The 20,521-nt window shown below is 35.9% G+C and overlaps 2 protein-coding genes across 2 annotated transcripts in view; one reads left to right on the top strand and one right to left on the bottom strand.

The window, feature by feature from the left end:
- Positions 1-330: 330 nt before the first annotated feature.
- Positions 331-10,772, bottom strand: LOC124167533 (phosphatidylglycerophosphatase and protein-tyrosine phosphatase 1). Its single transcript, XM_046545479.1, has 4 exons — positions 10,237-10,772; positions 10,065-10,145; positions 9,773-9,964; positions 331-3,738 (listed from the first exon to the last, which is right to left on the bottom strand). Exons 1-4 carry the CDS (start codon positions 10,372-10,374, stop codon positions 3,613-3,615), a joined length of 537 nt encoding a protein of 178 aa, XP_046401435.1. The 5' UTR covers positions 10,375-10,772; the 3' UTR covers positions 331-3,612.
- Positions 10,773-10,861: 89 nt separating this feature from the next.
- Positions 10,862-20,521, top strand: part of LOC124167532 (general transcription and DNA repair factor IIH helicase subunit XPD) — a 33,638-nt gene continuing 23,978 nt past the window's right edge. The window contains exons 1-7 of the mRNA XM_046545478.1: positions 10,862-10,959; positions 11,055-11,154; positions 11,229-11,492; positions 11,689-11,922; positions 12,017-12,214; positions 13,264-13,420; positions 19,556-19,724. Of these exons, the coding sequence (XP_046401434.1) occupies positions 10,955-10,959; positions 11,055-11,154; positions 11,229-11,492; positions 11,689-11,922; positions 12,017-12,214; positions 13,264-13,420; positions 19,556-19,724 (1,127 nt within the window). The 5' untranslated portion in view covers positions 10,862-10,954. The remainder of the gene's footprint in view (positions 10,960-11,054; positions 11,155-11,228; positions 11,493-11,688; positions 11,923-12,016; positions 12,215-13,263; positions 13,421-19,555; positions 19,725-20,521) is intronic.

A 20,521-nucleotide genomic window follows, 5' to 3' on the forward strand; every position in this document is an offset into this window, starting at 1 on the left:
ATGCATGTTTAAATACTTTCTTGGGCAATAACTTTAATTACATTTAACCACTCCTGTGTTGTGCTTTGATATTGCAGGTTTTCAAGAATTACAAAAGTGGCACATTAATTCAATATGTACATGCTCCCAAGCTTCCTATATTTTTAATTGAACTATGATTGCTTTTAAAGCAAATAATTATCCCAAAAATATGAAACAAATAGTATCTTCAAGCACTCATAAGACGTGCATACTATATCATCAGTAACAAGTAATTAATTAAGTGCCACTATTTAGCCCTTACATATCTACATAGAATGAGCAATTTGGTAAATAAAGACTTAAATTCTATATCTTTCACAACTTTTATTTCAATATACTCATTTACTGTACATGATCCTATCAAAACATGGGTATAACAAGTGCATGAAGCTATGATTCAAATCAACATGAAATGCATATCATTAGGTTTCAAACATGTAAAATGCTTTGTATAACAATTTTTATGAAGCAACAAACACTAATAACTTATGAAAAAGATCTTCTAAAAATTAACTTCTCAATCACTACATCCAACTTTTAACTCTCTAAAAAGTTATCATTTCTGATAGAACTTGATTCAAAATAGGTACATTAATTGGATGAATCTTTCTCGGGTTTCTGACTGGGTCAGGCTCTCTATTTCCATTGACATATTGATAGAATACCTACTTTTCCATCCTTCCCTGGGCTGAGCACAATGGAAAAGTATTCTGTTGATATCTCAACATAAATTGAGAGCCTGTCCTGGTCAGAGGCCTGAGAAAGATTCATATAGTTAGCTCACTGGATAAACGTCAAATCCTTAAGTACATAATTATGTAGCTTAGAAATTGTTAATGCCTATCATTGAAAAAATAATGTTTAACTAATGATTAAAATAAGGTAAATCCCTGATTTAAGGAAGTGTTGAGTGAGCACCTCAATTTTTTAATGGCTTAATAAGTAAATTACAGTCTGGATACAAAACAGCCACTCAAATTCCACAATTTAACACAAAAATAATTAATACTGAACCTACATAACAACTTTTAGATAGAATTATCAACATACATGTAAAAATAACTACCTATTGCTATACTCAAAGCACCTGCCAGTAAAATTGGTACAGACTAAAAAATATGCATTAAAAACTCTATAGACATACCTAATCAAACATCAACACTTGTGACGTTCACAATTATAACTTACCACTTGAAGTTATTCCTGAGCAATAATTGTCTACCATCTATATGGTCAATTGCACACAGGGGACCTTGATTTGAATAAATATCATCTAGCAAATCAACCATTCCAAACACACTAACTAATTACAGTATGCAACAACCTTATTGAGAAAATAATCCCATTTGATTCAGCATATGGAGTTCATAAATGTATCTCCAGAATATATACATACATAGAGGCAACATAACTTTCCCATGCCAAAGATTTCCTCACATATAAATGCTATTGCTACATCTCTTGATTTCATTTATTGTCAATGTCAAGAATTGAAACATATTATCACATCTATAGCTTCTGAAGACAAGAGAAATAGATATAAGGGTAAAATCCCGAAAACTAAGTCACAAAAAGCCATCCATAGGAATGAAAATTAGGAACATCAATGATAATTATGCTGTGACCAAAATTTTACAAAAAATTACGGGAGATTAAAAAAATGAAGACCAAAGAAAAGACATTAGCCATGAAGTCAAAGCGTAGATAAAATTCCATACAAACACCAGTAATTCAGGTATGTACAAAAAAGGTACATAATAATTCTCACAAAGGTAGTAGAGGCCTATACACTATACAAATAGACTCAAGTTGTGAAACAGATGCAAAAGCACATAAGTAATTGACAATATTTATCATGGAATAATTATTTTGCATGATCTGCATTTTATTTGATTAATTTTATAATTGCTTGAACAGTACATGATCAAGGTAAAGCCTCCCCGAATCAGAGAAATATCTGCAAAGGTAAAAAGAGACAAAATGATTTGAGGTCAGGAAAACTTAATTTCCATGGCAATATCATCACTATGAAGTTAAAATAATTTATTTCATGAGTACCTGTACTAGCAGGAAAATGCTAACAATAAATAAGTAATAGGTATCCAAGCCGGTGGGAGATAACTTGTGTTCATTTGCATCGCAGCATGGGTTTTCTCCTACAACCCTTGTCCACAATTATTTTACACATTTTCCCATCATCACAAGAAATACTTCGTTATAGACCAAGGAAAATGTAAATATTTTCCAAATTTCATGTTAAATATGTATAAAAGTGGTGTTCCATAATATCACTTTGCACAGTACGCACATAAGCATACAAAAGAGTTTTTCTTTGAGCTCGAGAAAAATGGTTTTAATGTCCTTTCTTCAGCAGGTACATCGATGGGCTTTCAGATTTCCTAAGTACTATTTCTGAAATATTTATCCAAATACAAATGCATAACTCAATCAAATTTTGGTTAGCAGCAAGCAATTTTTTCCCAAGTCACCAAATTCTACTTCCAAGGAATTTCATTTGGAGTCCTCACAACAAGATACATTCTGTGCTAACAGCTCGCATTTACTGTGATCAAAAGGAATCAGTCAAAACGTTGGAATGATTAATGATTTCCCCATAAGTTTCTAGAAATTTCACTTACTCATAAAATACCTCACCTCCTAATTAAAATGTAGAGCTTTACTTGGTCATGAAAACCTATTGACTTTTCAAAATTTCTCTCTTAAGCATTAGATAGCTTACAATAGAAAATTCAACAGCCACATCAATTTTGTGCAGTTTATAACATGATCATCCACTCCAGAAGTTTGCAATCTAACGAGCAACTTCAACAACTGAAGAGCTTCACAAGATGTAGTCTATTCACAAATAAATAGCTAATGTCACTCCAAAAATCCATTCATAGTCTGAAAGTTTTTGAGCTCATACCCTCATTATATCCAAAGAAGACTTAAAATTTAAAATAAACTACAGCTAAGTGAGTCAATCATTTGCATTTCAGCTGAACAGAATGCTCCCCTACAAATAAGGTTCTTTCAGCCTATGCACAGCTAAATATTCTATTGTTATTTAAAGCAGTGAAAAAGTACACTAAGTAAATATATTGGAGTGAATATTATCAATTTTTATCATGAGAAACCTAAGAGATAACTTCGTCGACCTCTAACTGTATCGCTAATGGTTTCAAGTGAATGATTGTTTTAAGCTCCCTGAATACAACTCAAATATTAATTTTTGATCTTCACCAACACCACTTTTTTTACTCATGTACAATGACTTTCAGGCAGAATTATCGAGCGACCATAAGGCAACATATCATTCCTTTATTGTGACTCTCTGATGAATGCCAAAATATATACGAAAAAGATTTCAGGTAAGTCTCATCCACCCATGATACACTAACAGCTTTTAAAGTCCAAATTCGCCTCGGTCGTAATTTCACTCTGTAAACCTGGTCCATTGACATTCAGTACAATTTCAAATAGAGGTTACACAAGGAAGAGGGCCGGAAAAGAAATGGTAAGACTTCACGCTGGTGCCGGGAGGGCGGCTTCTTGCTCGCCCTCCCCTCCCTCCAAACCAGTCTGCGGGCGTCACCTAGCCGTCACTTCTCTCTCATAGTAGATCTTCAACGCTTCCCACTGAGCCGAGCGCAGCAGAATGTGGGGCCTCCTCCCCTCCATGAACCCCACTGCCTCCTCGGGACTCCAGCCATTTTTCTGAAAAGTTAACAGCATACGAGTACTTTCACCAATTGCAGAAATGTGTCAGTATGATTCTTCAGCTCTCAGTTCCACCAACGCTTCAGAGCTAGAATCCAAACTGATTCCACAAAGACATAACCATGCGCACACTTTCTTTTAACATACATGTATCCTTAATATACATCATACAGATGCAATTAAATCATAACTTGAAGCTTGTAAGTAGTGAAACGACTCCATATTAGCAATGACAGACACTTTGATACTTATATGTACATGCTTCCGCAATATATGTAAGTGAATGTATAGTGGAAGAATACATATATGCATGAATATACAATGAACATGTGCAATACCCAATTAGTGAACTTTTCTCATTTAATTTACATTCACTCACTCAATGATTCTCCCCTAAGGTTTGTTTGGTTAGGTTAGGATAGAGCTCACCCCAGACTTGTGATTATCAATCATTTAGGTCAAGGGGGCCACTTCATTTCCATGGGCCAACCTCATCTTTAAGGATTTCATGTTTGAGGAGCCCAAAGGCAACACCCAGGATTTGAACTTGAGTCTGCCCCATCAGAAGCCAATTTCCCTACCCACTAGACTAGCATGCTCCCCAACATTTACACTTCTTACAAAGAGAATGATAAAAGATCATAGGCTTTCCCAGCAAATACTATTGCTTTACTTTTACTTTTTCCTCGTGCCAAACTCAAGAAGATTTTATCAAAAAGAATGATGTTATAACCAGACTTTGTCAGCTAAGCTGATAAATTAATTTAGATAGTTTTCATAAAACTACAGCTAATACCTTTAATGGCTCACAAAAATTAAACAATACGATACGAAACACATTATTAAGAACTGGAGGAGAGAACTGGGTCCAAAAATTGATACTTCCTAACGGAACTAGAAATGGAACCCACATAAAAAGGTGCCTTAGCCTCTTCAACACTAAGAATATTGATTTGGGTAGAAAATTTCACACGACCTTCACATTCCTAAGATTAAATATACCAACATTTCAGAGAGGAAAGTTCATCATTATTGACCAAAGAGGAGAGAAATATTTTGTGAAATACTTGGAAATAATAGGGCTTGACCATCAAAAATTGTTGAAAAACTACAGGACATGCACTTTTTATTCATGAAATCCACATCTTAACTTTTAAGTACAGTAGACCCCTGCTTTCAGATGAGTTTGACTTTCAGTGTACACATAGGAGCCAATTTGATGAGTGATTTTGAAAATTTCAAATTTCACAGATTTTGTTCCCACTCACAAAATATGTCACTACTTATGAACTTCTACACATTATTTGCTTTTGAAACACACCTTTTTAAGATAGCAACATATATCTGCATCGATGCTGTTTGAACCAGGGATGGCAAGTGAAATGGAACAAAAATGTTTCGTTTCAATTCGAAGGTAAACGAAAATATGAGGCCTGGGATTAGTTTCACTCCCGCACGAAATTACAATCACCAAGGAGATTAGTTTCGACCCGCGACGAAATTTTATTCCCAGGAATGAAATGAAATTAATCAAAACTTTGCAGCTCATAGTTATGTTTCGATCTCAGAAGTTGAGAGGAGGGGGATAAGAGGGAATAGTTTTGACCCATTACCCTTCACATGCGTGCAGAGAGGTTAAAAACATTTGAGCTGGAAAATCGAATGGCCAGCTTGCGTTCACCCTTCTGTGAGTGGTGAAAATATGAGTGCCCCATGCATCTAATGGCGGTAGGCCGAACCCCTACTTCATTCAACCATACTTCATACTTGGTGAATGGGTCGAAAGTAAACTATTCGAAGGAGAAGCACATGGGCCCTCTGCTGCGAAACATTATCTACGTTTCGTTTCATTCCAGAGATTTAGTTAAGTTTTGACCCACCCAGTTTTTGGTTTCGACTTTTGTTTCATTTCACATGCATCCCTTGTTTACACCGATTTATCGTCTGGGAATAGCTATGTAATGCCGAATCAACAAACGATGGAATTTGCTTTATGATCAGCCCTCCAGAATGGACATAATATCACACAGCAAGGGTCTAATGACAGTAGTTCATGGTATATTTATGTATCCTACTGTGATGTACATATTTACCTCATATTTATTGTGGTATATTCATACCTTAGAATTGGTTCATTCTTTTGATGTAAGACATATATGTAGACATATATGTCTTTCAGAATCCATAGTATGAGGGTTATTTTCAGAGATACATAGGATAGTATGGAGTTACAAATGACGCCATCATTTTAAGCAGGGTTTGGGAGTCCTCCTTGGAGGAAAGTCAGGAGGAAGGGATTCCTCCCAACTCCTTACCTCTGAAACTCTTGGGAGGAGAACTCTGTTCAGAGAAAATAAAAAACTCTCAGTTTTTGTTCCCCTCCAACATGTAGGGGCAAGGGGTGAATCAAAAGGCGTTCCTCCGAAAAGATCGTTTCCTCCCAAAAGAGCTAGAGCAATACAAAAAAGTATCTGCAGCACACATGAGAGAGCTCTGGGCAGAGTGAGGCATGTCATCAAGAGGATGAAAAAAGTTGAAAAAAATTGCAGGTCATAATAAAACAATTCAATTAAGCCATTATTTCAGCTGGTATGTCTACTTTACAGGATACATGTCATATATATGCTGTAAACTTAGTAAAACCATACCTAATGGTTGTTATTAAAGTTATAAACATTATAATTGTTGCTAAATTGTTTGGACACAGTGCTCATTTTCTATTCTTTACATCGTAACACATTGTTACTTTTAAAAATGTTATTAAAATTGTTATTAATTATTTTGAAACTTAAGAAATTATTATAAACAATACAGAGCTCCACTAAACCATTCTTTTGTTGTTGATTAACCTGAGTAAATTAAATAAATTTTAAGATTTAGAAAATTTTTCTAAAATTGTTGCTAAATTTGTATAAACATTAGTAATTGTTATAAACATAATAGAGTAGAGTATATTGTTCATTCCACGTTACTCAACCATATAAAATTTATCATATTATTTAATATTATTTATAATTTTAGTTATTTTCGTGGGAATTATTAATTGTTGTAAAAGTTGCTTAATTTGTTTAAATTTTAGTAATTGTTATGATCAACAAAGAGTACGGTTATGTTGTCCAGCCAACGCTTCTCGACCGTATAACATACAGAAATTGTTAAATTTTTTAAAAGTTGCTAAATTTGTAACTAAATTTGTTTAAACTTTAAAAATTGTAATAAAATAATGTAGAGTCATAAGTTCGTTCATTTGTAGTTATTTAAACCGTAAGGCATGTAGAAATTGTTAACACTCGTAAATGTTATTAACATTGTTGCTAACTTTGTTTAAACTAATTAATTGTTATAAACAATACAAAACTTCAATATATCTATCATTTGTTTTTCTTAAACTGTAGAAGGGGTAAAAATGTCAAAACTTAATTTCAATAAATAGTTTCTAATATCCTACCAGAGTCCACACAGCATAGCTCCAACAAGAGGAGAGGATTACATTTGGTTACATAAAGTAATCCTCAAAAGATCTCTTCCTCCACAAAAAATTTACTCTTCCTCTATCCGGAGGAAGTAGTGTGGCTTCAGAAATGCGTGAGATTTTATTTCTTTCTCCCTTCTCCTATTCTCCCTCCTTGGAGGAGGATCACGAGACTTTCTCTCGGAGTTCCTCCTTGAGGAGGTGAGTGTTTTAAGAGGAAAACTGTGTTGTGCGTAACACTGTTTTAAACAAACAGTGTTACGCACATCTATACATTTTCCTGATTTTATTTAATATTTAGAGGAAATCAAGAGTCAATTAGTTAATGCAAGTGCACTACAGTAAAGACAGCCAAAATGCATTGACCAGACAAGGGAATGAAAGAGCAAAATAATGGATGGGCCCAAGAACTCTTAACAGGGATTAGTTTCAGTTAGAATGTAAAATGTACATATTACCAAATATACTATACACCCAGGAAGAAAGATGAGAGATTCAAATGCAGAAATGATTTTTCCACTTTTCACATTGCACATGTTACCAAAGTGACGAAGACAATTATTTCATCAAAAATGTACGTACTTCCCATTCACCCAAAAAAAAGGATAAAATTGCAAATTTAGGTCAAGACCCGTGACATCATTTATTCATTATTACAAAGCAAAATCTAAATGTAACCATAAAGGCATTGGTGAAACTCTTGAAGCAAAGCCACTAGCCACATAGCATGTGAGTTTCAAACACAATTCAAATGTGAAACTTCTCTTTCACAATGGTTTGAACAACCTTAAAAAATTATCCCAGGGGTGCTTAGGCAATTTCAAGTCTTTTCAGACCAAAACGCAAAATGTGATAAGAGCAGCCTTCAAACTTTTCAGTAAGCATCCCAACTTAGTATGACAAAAGAATCAATTTACATACGCTTACAACCTGCTAGTATTATTTTTGTAAGGCGTTTCGACTGGTGAAAGAGACAGGAACCTGACAAAGGGTTGATAGGATGACGCACTAGGTAGAGAATGGGGAAGTTCGTGACACATGAATAATGCATTAGAGTTGAGATGGTAAGCATATGACTAAAAGGAAATGAGGTAAGTCAGGAGACAAGAAATCAGCCTATCTGATCTGAGGCATTTCCGGCATATAGCATCAAAGGATTTCATTTAGGGCAGTAGGTGTTTCAACCATTACTGAAAATAGCAAATATTTTGGCATAGAAATCTTTGTTAGGGCATGATGATGATTTTTCTACGTCAAAAAATGATCTTCCTGACTCAAGACGCACCTAGTTTCCTCTTATTTTGAGGTTATTCGATTAATCATGCAAATCTTTTAAGTCTTAACTAATTTTCTCAGCCATTAATTCCCGTTAATTCGTAAATGATACAGTTTTGCTCATCAGCCTTCAGAGCGTAACACATCAACAAGCTCACATCATTCAGTAATACATATGTACTGATATAAATTTCATTATCTATTAAGTGAGAATCACTCTTGTAAAGGGGATCAGGTTACTTTGGAGACTTGAGCGTTGGCCTCCGAACCAGAAGGCCCAGGTTTGAAGTCCAGCAGTGCAGGAGAATTTTCACAGTCAGTCATAGGCATGTCTACAATGAGAGCTGTGGCACCTACACACAAGGGGTACATAGGTACCCTTGAAAACCCAAACAATCCAGCATACAGTATTAACTATAGCCCTAACATCCCAAATGAGAAACAAGAAAAATCTATGATCTCTATTCCTTATCTTGTTAGACTCTTACAATTGCAGTAAAATAATGGGTAAGATTAATTTTAATTTTTTAATTATTTTATTATTACTAGGACCCTTTGAACGCCTGATTCACAATTATTCATAGAAGAAAGTAAATTCACATGATGGCACATGGACACTCTTGAAATCAGCAATAGATTAAGGTCTTTGTTTCAAGGAGGGGGGGATTCATTAAGTACTTTCCTCAGTGTCAAATTGGAAATCAATGTCTCTCAGCAACAATGTGTCTGAGGTTTGATATGCATAGGCAAGTGGCTTTTAGAAATTGTTCAATTACTTTTAAACTTCATTCATAAATCTGGTGAAATAAAAACTTTCATTGAGGATTCACCTTAAAAAATAACTATGTAGCTTTTTGATATCTATTAAAGATTTTTGGAACTGGTGGAAGATGTGGAAAAGCACAATCAAAGTTTTTATGACATTGATCCAAAAGAGATTTCAACTGTATAATTACCGTTCACATAAATTATTTATTTCGAAGTTGGCATTCATGAAATCTTGATTTTATGGATATCTAACCTAAATAAATAATTAAATATATATAATAATTTAAATATATATCCAGAAATTGACCATATTGGATGAATATGTATTTTCAATTGAACCGTTCAACTGTACGTAATTTGTCAATTGAAAATTTCCAAAAAGGAATGTGGTGTGAGTTTAAGGCTTATCACCTGCGTGCACGATCATCACATCCGAGAGGTTACGGGAACAATTCTACTTCCCGCCTCTTTCCGGAGTGTTGATGATAATAACAACCACGAAATCCAATGACTCACCATCATAAGATAGCATCCCACCAGGGTCGCACTTCTCGTCCGGCCCGCTTTGCAATGCACGTAAACACTTCCACCAAGCTTCCTGAATTTGTTAATGAAAGTCACCCCTTTGACGAGTTTCTCTTGGCAAGGAGTTTCAAAGATATCTGTCGTGCTTAGCTGAAGAAATTCTACTCCATGTTTCTTCCAGTCCTGAAGTAAAAAGGAACATCATTCGATTTCTTAGAGGAAACTAAATATAGACACTGACAATTTGAAAACTATGGCATTCTGCACCACTATTGCGACGTACCTCACCGTTATTCGAAAACAGCCATAATTCATAGTCTTCGTTCATCGAGACAACTCCTTTAACGTTCTCTTCTTTGACAAGCTGAAACATTAAAATTAACATAACAAGATATATTTCACTCATTTGTGAGGATTTCTCCGAGCAAATACAAAATAACCATTGGAAAACTCACACTAGTCGTCATTCCAGAAAATGGAAGAGCTCCTAAAACCACGGTTTCGTCAATCCGATCGTACCAACGTCGGCTGGTAACTCTCTCCATCAAAACGTTATAAAATAATGTAGGGTAAAACGTGATTCTTGCGAACATGATTCTTTTATTCAAGAGCCAAAATCAAGTACCAAATGATAGTGGTAAAACAGTCACTTCGAAAACTATTCGTATCAGCCGCATAGGATGCTCAGGGAATCACATAACAGCAACGTGTATGAAGTTTCTAGCCAGGCGTTGACCTACATGGACCTACAGACCAGCTGGAGCAGAGGAGCTAGCGGTACCGCCACCCCACTACCGACCTTTTGCAGACGCCCCAAACTTAAAGAATAGCAGACATATTGATTACGGTACTTCCTATTGTACCAACCAGGATGACCTACATAGAAAATTTGATTTCAAGAGGAGTTATATTAACTAGTACTTTTGCAAAGAATATTACTAAACTCTATCAGCAAACTGCAGAGAAGAAAAGATGATATTACCCTTGAGGTTTACAAAAAGTTACGTCTGCTATAATTGTTTTTCATTTGTTTATGAAAAAAGTGAAAAACTAAATGCAATACATGCAACGATTGAATAACGAATCGCGTAGGTAATCTCGAGCGGTTTCGAGTTTGAATACTGTTGTGGAAGAATGTGTTTTCTTTATTGATAATTGCTCTTGTGCCAAAAAATGAAGTAAGGAGTGTTTTACTTGTTGCGTTTTTTTTCTTTATTTCGAGGGAAAGTTTATTTGTTAATTGTTGCTGTGCATAATTCCTTATTTCTTACAGGCTCAAAGTTGACGATTTGGATGTGTATTTTCCTTATGATTACATATACCCAGAGCAATATGCTTACATGTCTGAACTTAAAAAAACCCTCGATGCTAAGGTAATTTATTTATTTTATTCCCCGTATTGCTGTATTTAATGGACATAACCTAATAGGCTCTTCTATGTTGACAGGGTCATTGCCTGCTGGAAATGCCCTCTGGAACGGGGAAGACCATATCTTTACTTTCATTGATATTGGCATACATGAGAGCTAGGCCACTTGACGTTACCAAGCTTATTTATTGTTCTCGTACAGTTCCTGAAATCGAGAAAGCAGTTGAGGAACTAAAGAGACTAGTTGCTTACATAGAAAAGCAAACGGCCCATGAGAGAGATTTTCGACCTGTAGTAGGATTAGTTCTTAGCTCTAGAAAGAATCTATGTATCCACCCGGAGGTAATCAAATGGTTAAAGTTTTCAAGCATGCACTGTAAATTTTCAAAATCTCGATAAGATACAGAAAAGGCATTTTTTAGTAAATATGTATATTGATTGTAAAAATGTATTGAGGTACCATGTGAATTTGCTGAATTTAGTGCATTACCTTTGTTGAATTATTTTATATTCATTTATGTAATCTTGCTCTTTAAAGGTCAGCAAAGAAAGAGATGGACGTATAGTAGACGGAAGGTGTCATAGTCTCACTGCTTCTCATGTACGCGAGCGACATCGTGCCCATCCGGAGGTTCCAGTTTGCACTTTTTACGAAGCGTTTGATGCTTGTGGTAGGGATGAGCTCATGCCCTCAGGGGTCTATGCCTTAGATGACCTGAAGCAATACGCCAGAGAGAGAGGTTGGTGTCCATATTACTTGGCTAGATACACGGTAAGTGGCTTTTTAAGTTTCAATTTCGCTGGCTGCATTGACCAATTTAGAGTATATTGTAGAACTTTCTGTGATAAATGGATTTTTCTTTCAGATCACTCATGCCAATATCGTTGTGTACAGTTACCATTACCTCCTTGACCCCAAGATTGCTGATGTTGTTTCTAAGGAACTTTCCAAATCCTCAGTTGTTGTGTTTGATGAGGCTCATAATATTGATAACGTGTGTACAGATTCAATGAGTGTTAAAATAAATAAGCGGGTGATTGATAGGAGCTGTGCCAACCTCCAGGTAAATCTATGCATAGTCCTCTTTGGTTTACAAAATTCATTTTAAGTGTGACAATAGTCGTAGCCTTCAAAGTATTGATATTGCTGAATACTCATACCAACTGGGTCATTCCAAATGGAATATGGTCAGCTCATCCAGGCATGACACCCACCGACACGGATTTGGATAATACTTGGGGATTTTCATCCTTCCATGTAGGAATGAAGCCATGTAAAAGTTTTCTTAGCTCTCTTTACTAGTTTTCTTCATGGCCATTTGAAGTGTGGTTAAAACTAGTTTTTCTCTTAATGGGGTTTCCAAGGGAACTTCGAATCTCCAGAGGTAAATAGATTTTTTTAGTCTCATTTTTCAACCAATTCTTATGACAGTTTGCAAGTATATCATAGAAGGCATGAAGATCCCAAATATTAAGTAAAAAACGTTCTCAGAGATATTGAAAATTCTCTTAAACTCATTTGTTTTATTGGAGTTTTAAAAATGAAAATTGAGTATCAAAAACATGGTTCTATAAAGCATCAAATTTTGACAGAGGCAGTATGTCAGTCAAGCTAATTTTTTTTCAGTAAAGCTAAGCTTTTTATTTCTGATATTCCTTAAGGTATCACCCACCACCTGTAAAAATAAAATTTATGGCTTTATGTTTTCTTTGTTGTTAAAAATAATGTTGATATAGAGAAAAAATTCCTGTTCACAACTCTGGTAGTCACTGTTGGTCCTTCCCACAAATATGGTGAAGTTTTTGTGAGAAAAGAGTTTTCTATGTCTAAACAAATATTCTTGGCATTAATATATCAATTACAAGTACAAAAAATGCATTTTTTTTAAAGCGGGTATGATTTTCACTAAAGAAGAAAAATTTACTAAAACGTTAAACAATGAAACGTTAAAGAAGCTTTATTGGTCATTCTCTTTATACATTTTTTCTATTTAATATCACTTTTGATGGCTAAATTTTTCAGCCCTAAGCCATGAATGAATGATTTTTTACTTAAATTTACCGTTCAACTTGCTGTGACTTGATGAACCTTGAATACCCATTTTTTGAAAAGGTCTTGGAAAAGGCTGTGGCAGACATGAAAGAAGCTGACACTCAAAACCTTCGTGCTGAATATGAAAGAATGGTTCAAGGATTGAGAGATGCACATGCTGCCAGGGAGACTGATGTAGTCCTTGCCAATCCTGTCCTTCCTGATGCAATTCTTCAAGGTTTGTGTTTAGTGCTTTTCTTTCTCCAGCATTATTTGGAATTAGGCTTCTTGACCTAGGGCATGAAACAATTATTTCCCTCCCATAAATGACAGTATGGAATGAATAACTCCAATTGCCTTATTGTATCTCCCAACGCTCGTCCACCTTGAAGCTCTGTGTGAAAAGGGAAGGGTTTCACCTCGGAGACCAAATCTCAGCCTCTTAAATGGAATGGACGGTCAACTCACATAGGTACTTGCTCATACATACACGCAACCAAAAGAACCATCCTTTGTGTGGGCTGAAGTGACCCAAACTAAGGCTTCCTGGTTGACAACCCAGGATTTTTGCGAGGCCTAGTTATTGATAGATGCACGTACACAAGCACTCGAAAAACAGCCGCTCAGATTCAGTCGCACACACATGGTTTCAACACTCAAGTTGAAATTAGCTCTAAGAAGATCATAGCTGATGGTCAGAAGGGGATGAGAAACAGGTTGAATACATAATTCAGCTGACAAAGTGGCCATCCTCGGTGAGATGAAATATAAAAGGCATTTCCAACACAAGGTCGAAAGTGAAGAGGAAGGGGCAAATGTGTTGAGAGGCTAGAAGTGAGGATATTGCACTCTGGCCACAGTCGGAATAAAGTGTCAATAAATCCAATGTGAAGTCAGGAACTGTTCAGCGTTTTGCACGTTCTTCCTTCCTGTGGACAGAGATTATTTATCAGTTCCAGCCGTGTCATGCATGCAGCTAGATCAGTTCGTCATAATCATGAGGTAACGCAAATGTTTAATGCAGTGTTGCATTCTGCAGGATAACCACACTTTTTGATGCCTTGTATAGATTTATCAGCTTATGAACAAGGTCTCGGAACACATCTTGTACCTGTATTGATGATTTACTGTATTTTTTCATAATTTAATTTTTTATATCATGTACTCGAGTCTGAAGCTATTCTTTAGCACAACTATAAGTACAGGAGATCGAAGAAACAATGAATTTTGCCTAGTTATCAGGGGTGGTGGGATCGGATAAGAGAGAGTGCAAAGAGTTCCGATCCTCTCTTTGTATGAGCCGTCCCACAATGACACTTGTCCTAATCATGAACCATTTTGTTTAAAATCTCTCGTAGGGGTTATACAACTGAGTTTCAACTGTGGAAAAGTTTAAGGCAAAATACGATAGGTGCAGAGTGTGATTCTTCCCAAGAGATTGAACAATCATCGGGGGAATCTGAGCGTTGTAGGATAATAACTACGTCAAAAGTAACTACGTTGCGGATTTCAGAAAACCGCCCTCGGCCCTCCTTCAGATCATGCCTCTGATGTTTACTTTTCGTTTCCAAGATCACACAGACCTTAAATCATTACCTTCCTAGGAAAATATCAAATTCCATGAGAACAATCAAAGTGTGTTTCATTCCTACCCCGTCTCACCATCTGATATTTTTCAATTCAATTCTCCGTTTCTGGAAGAAAAATGCTTGGTGAGTGACTTTCTGGGCCTGAAGATGTCTCGATAGCTTTGGCCATTGGATGACATGCACAAGATTTAAAATAGAATGAGACCAAACACGACTCAATTCTGACGATGTTATAGTTTTTTCAGCTCTAATTCATTACCACTCAGTTTTCTAGTTACAGTTAGACTATACATACTAATATTCTCCGTAGTCCAAACAGCACAATTTTCAAAGAAACAAGTGTAGAATTGTCCCCCGCAAAGAAGTGGAGACGGGCTAGAAATGCAAATTGGATATATCACGTGGCTCGCCCGGGTTCGCTTTCAAGGCTACAATGGGAGGCTAGACAACAAGCTCGTAGTGGCAAGGTCTGACATGTTCATCCTTGACTCCCTCATTCGTAGTCTCATTGCTTGAAAGACGGAAGGATCACGCTGATTCCCCTTCTCCTCTCCGTTACTCACTTCTGCTACCCACCTCTTCCTCTTAAGAACACTGAACAGTCGTATTGGTCTGTCCCCGCATGTCCTTGTCGCATGTGAAGTCAATGTTTATCTAAACATTTTCAATTATGTTGCAGATTGCATTTTAATTCAATGATATATTGATAAAAGTGTATTTTATTGTGTGGAAACATTTTCATTGAGATCTCAACATATGCTGTGGCGTGAAACTATCACGAGGAAGTGCAAAATCCACCTCACCAGTACGGAAGCATTTGAAGGTGAAACACAAGTCAGCATGCGATGAGAAAGTGACAAAATTTGGGGTAAACATACGTGAGGAAAATTTGAATACTGTCAAATAACTTGAAAGCATATGAAAATGATAATCAGTTAAAATATCCTACGAAATGAGAATTGTATTGAAAGGCAAAAAAGAGACTCAGAAGTCTGTTTGTGAGTTAGGTTTTAGTAAATTCATTGGTGGGGTGATTTTCAAGGACCTGTTATTGCATTTGTATCTAATGGAAAGAAAACGCCATTACAAGTGGTGTATGAAGTTATTTAGGAGACTATTAAATGCGGCAGTCCTAAATTCATATGTTGTTCATAGGAAAAACAGGTATAAAAATTTGACTTATCATTTCGCGTGCCATTGGTCGAGGTAATATTTTTTAAATATCCAACTTCATAAGAACTGTTTGGACATGGCCGTCACTCATTACACAATTTAGTACCAAGACTCACAGAAATACATTTCCTAAAGACAATTCCTGCAGCTGGGAAGAAATCAAAGTCTCAAAGGAGGTGTGCAGGTTGTGCCTAAAATGGGAAATGAAGAGACTGCGTGTACTGGTGTGAAAAATGTGCAGTGGGATTATGTTTGCATTGCTTCAAATCATGTCACACAAAGCAGATTTTCTAAAGTAAACCATTTGAATGCTCACATATTGACATTTGAAACATTAGCACATGATTAACTATATGAAATAATACGGTAATAATAGAACAAAGTCAGAGAAATGGGCGAAGTGATGAATTTTCAAGTAGGCGAGATGGGTAATGCTATAGAAAGCATCCAATCTGTTATGAAATTTTCAACCCCAAATAACTAAATTACATCATGTAATTGTATCTTTAAAATGCATGGAATGTTAGTAATTATTAATTAATCTCGTAGCTTATTCAAAACTGAAAATTTATTCATTAGTTCATAATAGGAGATACATAATACAATAAATATTTTTTCAAATCGCTCGAAAAATTATTATACAGTAGCGCATTATATTACACAAGTTTACAAAAATTTTCAACAATACTGATCGTATATCATGAGAGATATAAATTATTGAATGATAGTATGCCAAAAAGGCGAAGTCATTTAAATATCATCCGGCCGCTGAGATGGGATTTAATTAAATGCCCGCCACGCTTGAGGTGTTAAAGATAGTAGGCACACATTCAAAGACTTTTATTCACGTTAAAAAAAATTCGTACGCGCTTTTGAAATTCCCTCCTGTCATGTGGGTGGTCTAACATCTGCTATTTCAGGGGCTCGTAATGCATTGTCGGCAGTTGACGATTTTTCAAACCAGTCTAAAAACAGCAATTGTGTCACACAGGCCCTTTTGTTGCTCATCAAAATGACAGGCAAATGCTGCTTTGAATGCCATTTTATAGCTAGCAGAGTTTATGAATGATAAATCATTTTAATTTGAAGTCCTCCGTGGCATTAGCAGCTACGTGAAACAGTCTTTAAGTGCCTTGAAACCTGACCCAGGTTTTCCTTCCCTGAAAATGAATGAACGAGAATGCATTCTTTTCCAAAAAAATATCGTCTCGTCAACACTAAAAACTAGTTGAGGTGGAAAGGAGCCACTTTAAATCACAGCTTGGTGTTCATCAGAAAATTATGGGGTGACTACGCTATCAACACTTGCAGATTCACCTGATATCGCCGTACTTAAAATGCCTGCTAGCCGTTTGAAATTCTGGAGCCAACCAAACCTTTCACTAAATGTCTCGGAGCGATTACCACCCTCATCTTTTTGTACAGATTCACAATGAACTTTCTGTATGTGTTGACCGCTTGGTTGAAGTTGGTGCGGTTGAGGTCACTGATGTTTTAACTACATCTTTATTCAGAATAAGGCATCGTGAGTTCAAACTTCCGCGCATTATAGATTTGAAGCTCTCCAATTTCAAAGCAATTGACCTCTTTCAATTTCTCTTCTAGGTTTATGGTTTTTCTTGATTTTTCTACCCGCATTCCTATTTTTGCCATTTTCCTCTTGGTTTTTTACTCTATATGGCTCTATCGAAGTCCCCTTCTACTGCTGAACTGTATTTCTGAGATGCAGGGGGCCTACGACTGCTGGGAGGGAATGGAGCCATTGTGTTTGAGACTCTGTTGCAGACCCTTTTAAGTGTTGATGCTATTCATACGCAACTCAGCCACCGCTACATTTCTCCCCCGTGAATACTTAAGACCTTGAAGGCTTTAGCATAGACCCTCTACCTGGAAGTCAATCGCCCGATAACCTATGCCGGCAAAAATTACATCTCAAACGCTATTGCTTAAAAAAAAAGGCATTTCCACTAGCTCCACGCTTCATCACTGATCTAAATTATCTATTGTCATTCTGTTAAGGAGACGAGATAAATTACTTCGGTAGGCCGGCTATCTGGACCCAATGACGAGTAATACTTTTGCAATAAATTTTGATTAATACATAAACAAAAAAGAAGATTTGAGGCAAGCAATACTATTAACATGTGTAAAATGATAGCAATTTTGTCTGTACTTAGCGCAAGTTCACGTCTTATCATGAGAGCGTTTAAGTTTTTTGATTAGGCTACACTGAGTTGCGATGTTTTCCCAAGGAATGAATTTGCGCTATACGAGGCATGGGTGTGTATTACTTTTTTGTGGCTGTAGAGCTCGAATTTCCCCCATTTGTAATGCCAAAATAGCGTATGAATCAGCGTGAAACTGCTGTTTATGAATTCTTTTGTGGCTTCTCAACCTTCTCCGTGGAATTTATATGTGTGTCAGACACTGTGTAGGAAATATCTGGTGACACAAAAAAAGACAATAAGTTCTGGTCAAATGGTTAGATGGGATACTCTATTAGGGCTACTAATTTTACTGATTCATTTCATTTGAATGTTTCTCCAGAGTTTTTTTAACTTTATTTACGTGTCCTTATGGCTTTCTAAGCTGTTGCAAAGTACTAGCATCCCATTTTAGTCAGTGTTAATTTTTCATTTCCTTCTCCAGATAATGTTATCAACCATGTCAGGATAAATGCATTCCAACTTTAGATTATTTAAATTTGCATGATCCTGATTTTTTAGTTGAAAATTAGCAATAATGTGTATGTACATTGAGTCTTAATTTATAAATTAACCATATTAGTTTTACAGTTATATATTTAGTTACATGGCAATGGCTTTTGATGGAAACTTAGGAGGTGATTTTGTGTGTCTCTCAGTATTTATGACACACACTCAATCAGAGTTCATTTCAGCGAGGGAAGTCTTGGAAATCTTTTGGGAAAAAGGTTATGGAATGATTAAGTTGAGCTTCAAATTGGCTATTAAAGGGAATGGGTCCAAAGAAAGGAAATCAAAATGACAATTAAAGTTGGAAGGAAATGCTATATTTTTGAAACTTGAATGTCCCTGTCGATCATCAATGGAGATGAGAGCCGGGGCTAACCCAGTGAGGGCTAGGACAAGCGTGAGTGAAGGAAGACTCATTACCTAATAATCTAAACTGTGTTGACATCTGTTCTCCTCCTGTTTGTTGATTGCCTGAGGCAACTGAAAATCTAGTTTTGGAGCTATTTATCCTTCCAACTTTAATTGGCATCTGGATTTCCTGTTTTCAAACATTCAAATTAGGTAATGGTCTGGAATAAACTCCAAAGGCATTGCAAAAGATGAAAAATCATTGTGGAACACGTGCAGCAATACATATTGAATTTTGCTGCCATCCTGGCCGGGCAGCGAAGGCAACTCAAAGCTGGCTTGGATTTTTTTTTCTTAATATATCTTCCTGAATTTTTCTGAAAAAATCCCTTTATATATCACTATTTTGCTGTTAACGGAAAGCCAGGGAAATTTTAAAGGTTCAAACCTAAAAGTAAGGGAAATTGGAAATGAGAAGTTGGTATAAACTTAAAGTGGTGAATGAGTACAAGTTTTTATTCACATATGCATTAAAATTCATTTTTACAGAGGTAGTTCCAGGGAACATACGCATGGCAGAACATTTTCTGGGATTCTTGAAGCGTTTTGTTGAGTACCTGAAGACACGGTTGAGAGTGCAACATGTGGTTCAAGAGAGTCCTGCCAGTTTTTTGCGTGACTGCAATCAGAAGGTCTGCATTGAGAGGAAACCCTTACGGTAAATTGATTTAAAATCATCTGTATCTGTTAAATAGTATCTGAAACTTCTTGGCCCCCTGGATCCACATTTTGACAAAAGGAAGGTCTAGAGATTAATGAAAGTAGGCGGATAAATTACAAAGCATATAAGCATAAACAACTTGAATGTGGAGTATTGATGATGATGACCAACGTAATATACATATTAAATTGCATAATTGGACATTAGTTTGGTCAACAACCGCCAAATATTCATAAGGTTGTCAAAATAAAAGAACATTTAAATATTTCTGTACAATATGCAATGAGATATCACTTAATAGTTTTAAATGATAATAATAATAATAATTTATTTCACCGATTGGCAAGAGTACAATTGCATGGCTACGTCATAAAAAAGCTAATAATAATATCAAATAAAAATACAATGATGTGTCATCAAGATTTACAATTTATATAGAAGCAATAAAAATAATTTTTCTAAATACATAAGAATTGATGAAATAAATAAGTACAGTACAATAGTATGGACAAAATAAGATGTCACAACTAGCATCATGGAGATCATCATGTTTACAAATTATCTTCCATATATTCGGAAATGCTGTAATAGCACTTTTTAGAGAGAAGAAGTTTCAGCTTGTTCTTAAATACATAAATTGAGGTGCAATCTTTTATTTCGTCAGGGATTTTGTTAAATATAGCAGTGGCTGAATGCCTGGGACCCTTTAAACAGAGGGAGCTGGAGTACTGCTTGTGGTGTATATTATTACTTGATCTTTGTGTGGTGATGGTGGAAGGTGGCATTAGAAGGAA

This window comes from Ischnura elegans, chromosome 11 (genome assembly GCF_921293095.1).
Source record: "Ischnura elegans chromosome 11, ioIscEleg1.1, whole genome shotgun sequence".
NCBI lineage: Eukaryota > Metazoa > Arthropoda > Insecta > Odonata > Coenagrionidae > Ischnura > Ischnura elegans.

What these genes read in the sequence shown, in the direction of transcription:
- LOC124167533 (XM_046545479.1), bottom strand. Translation starts at nt 10,374, where the DNA reads ATGTTCGCAAGAATCACGTTTTACCCTACATTATTTTATAACGTTTTG. An exon ending in TTTCTGGAATGACGACTAGT is followed by an intron (nt 10,146 to 10,236) that starts GTGAGTTTTCCA and finishes TTAATGTTTCAG; the next exon opens with CTTGTCAAAGAAGAGAACGT. An exon ending in TGTTTTCGAATAACGGTGAG is followed by an intron (nt 9,965 to 10,064) that starts GTACGTCGCAAT and finishes TTTTTACTTCAG; the next exon opens with GACTGGAAGAAACATGGAGT.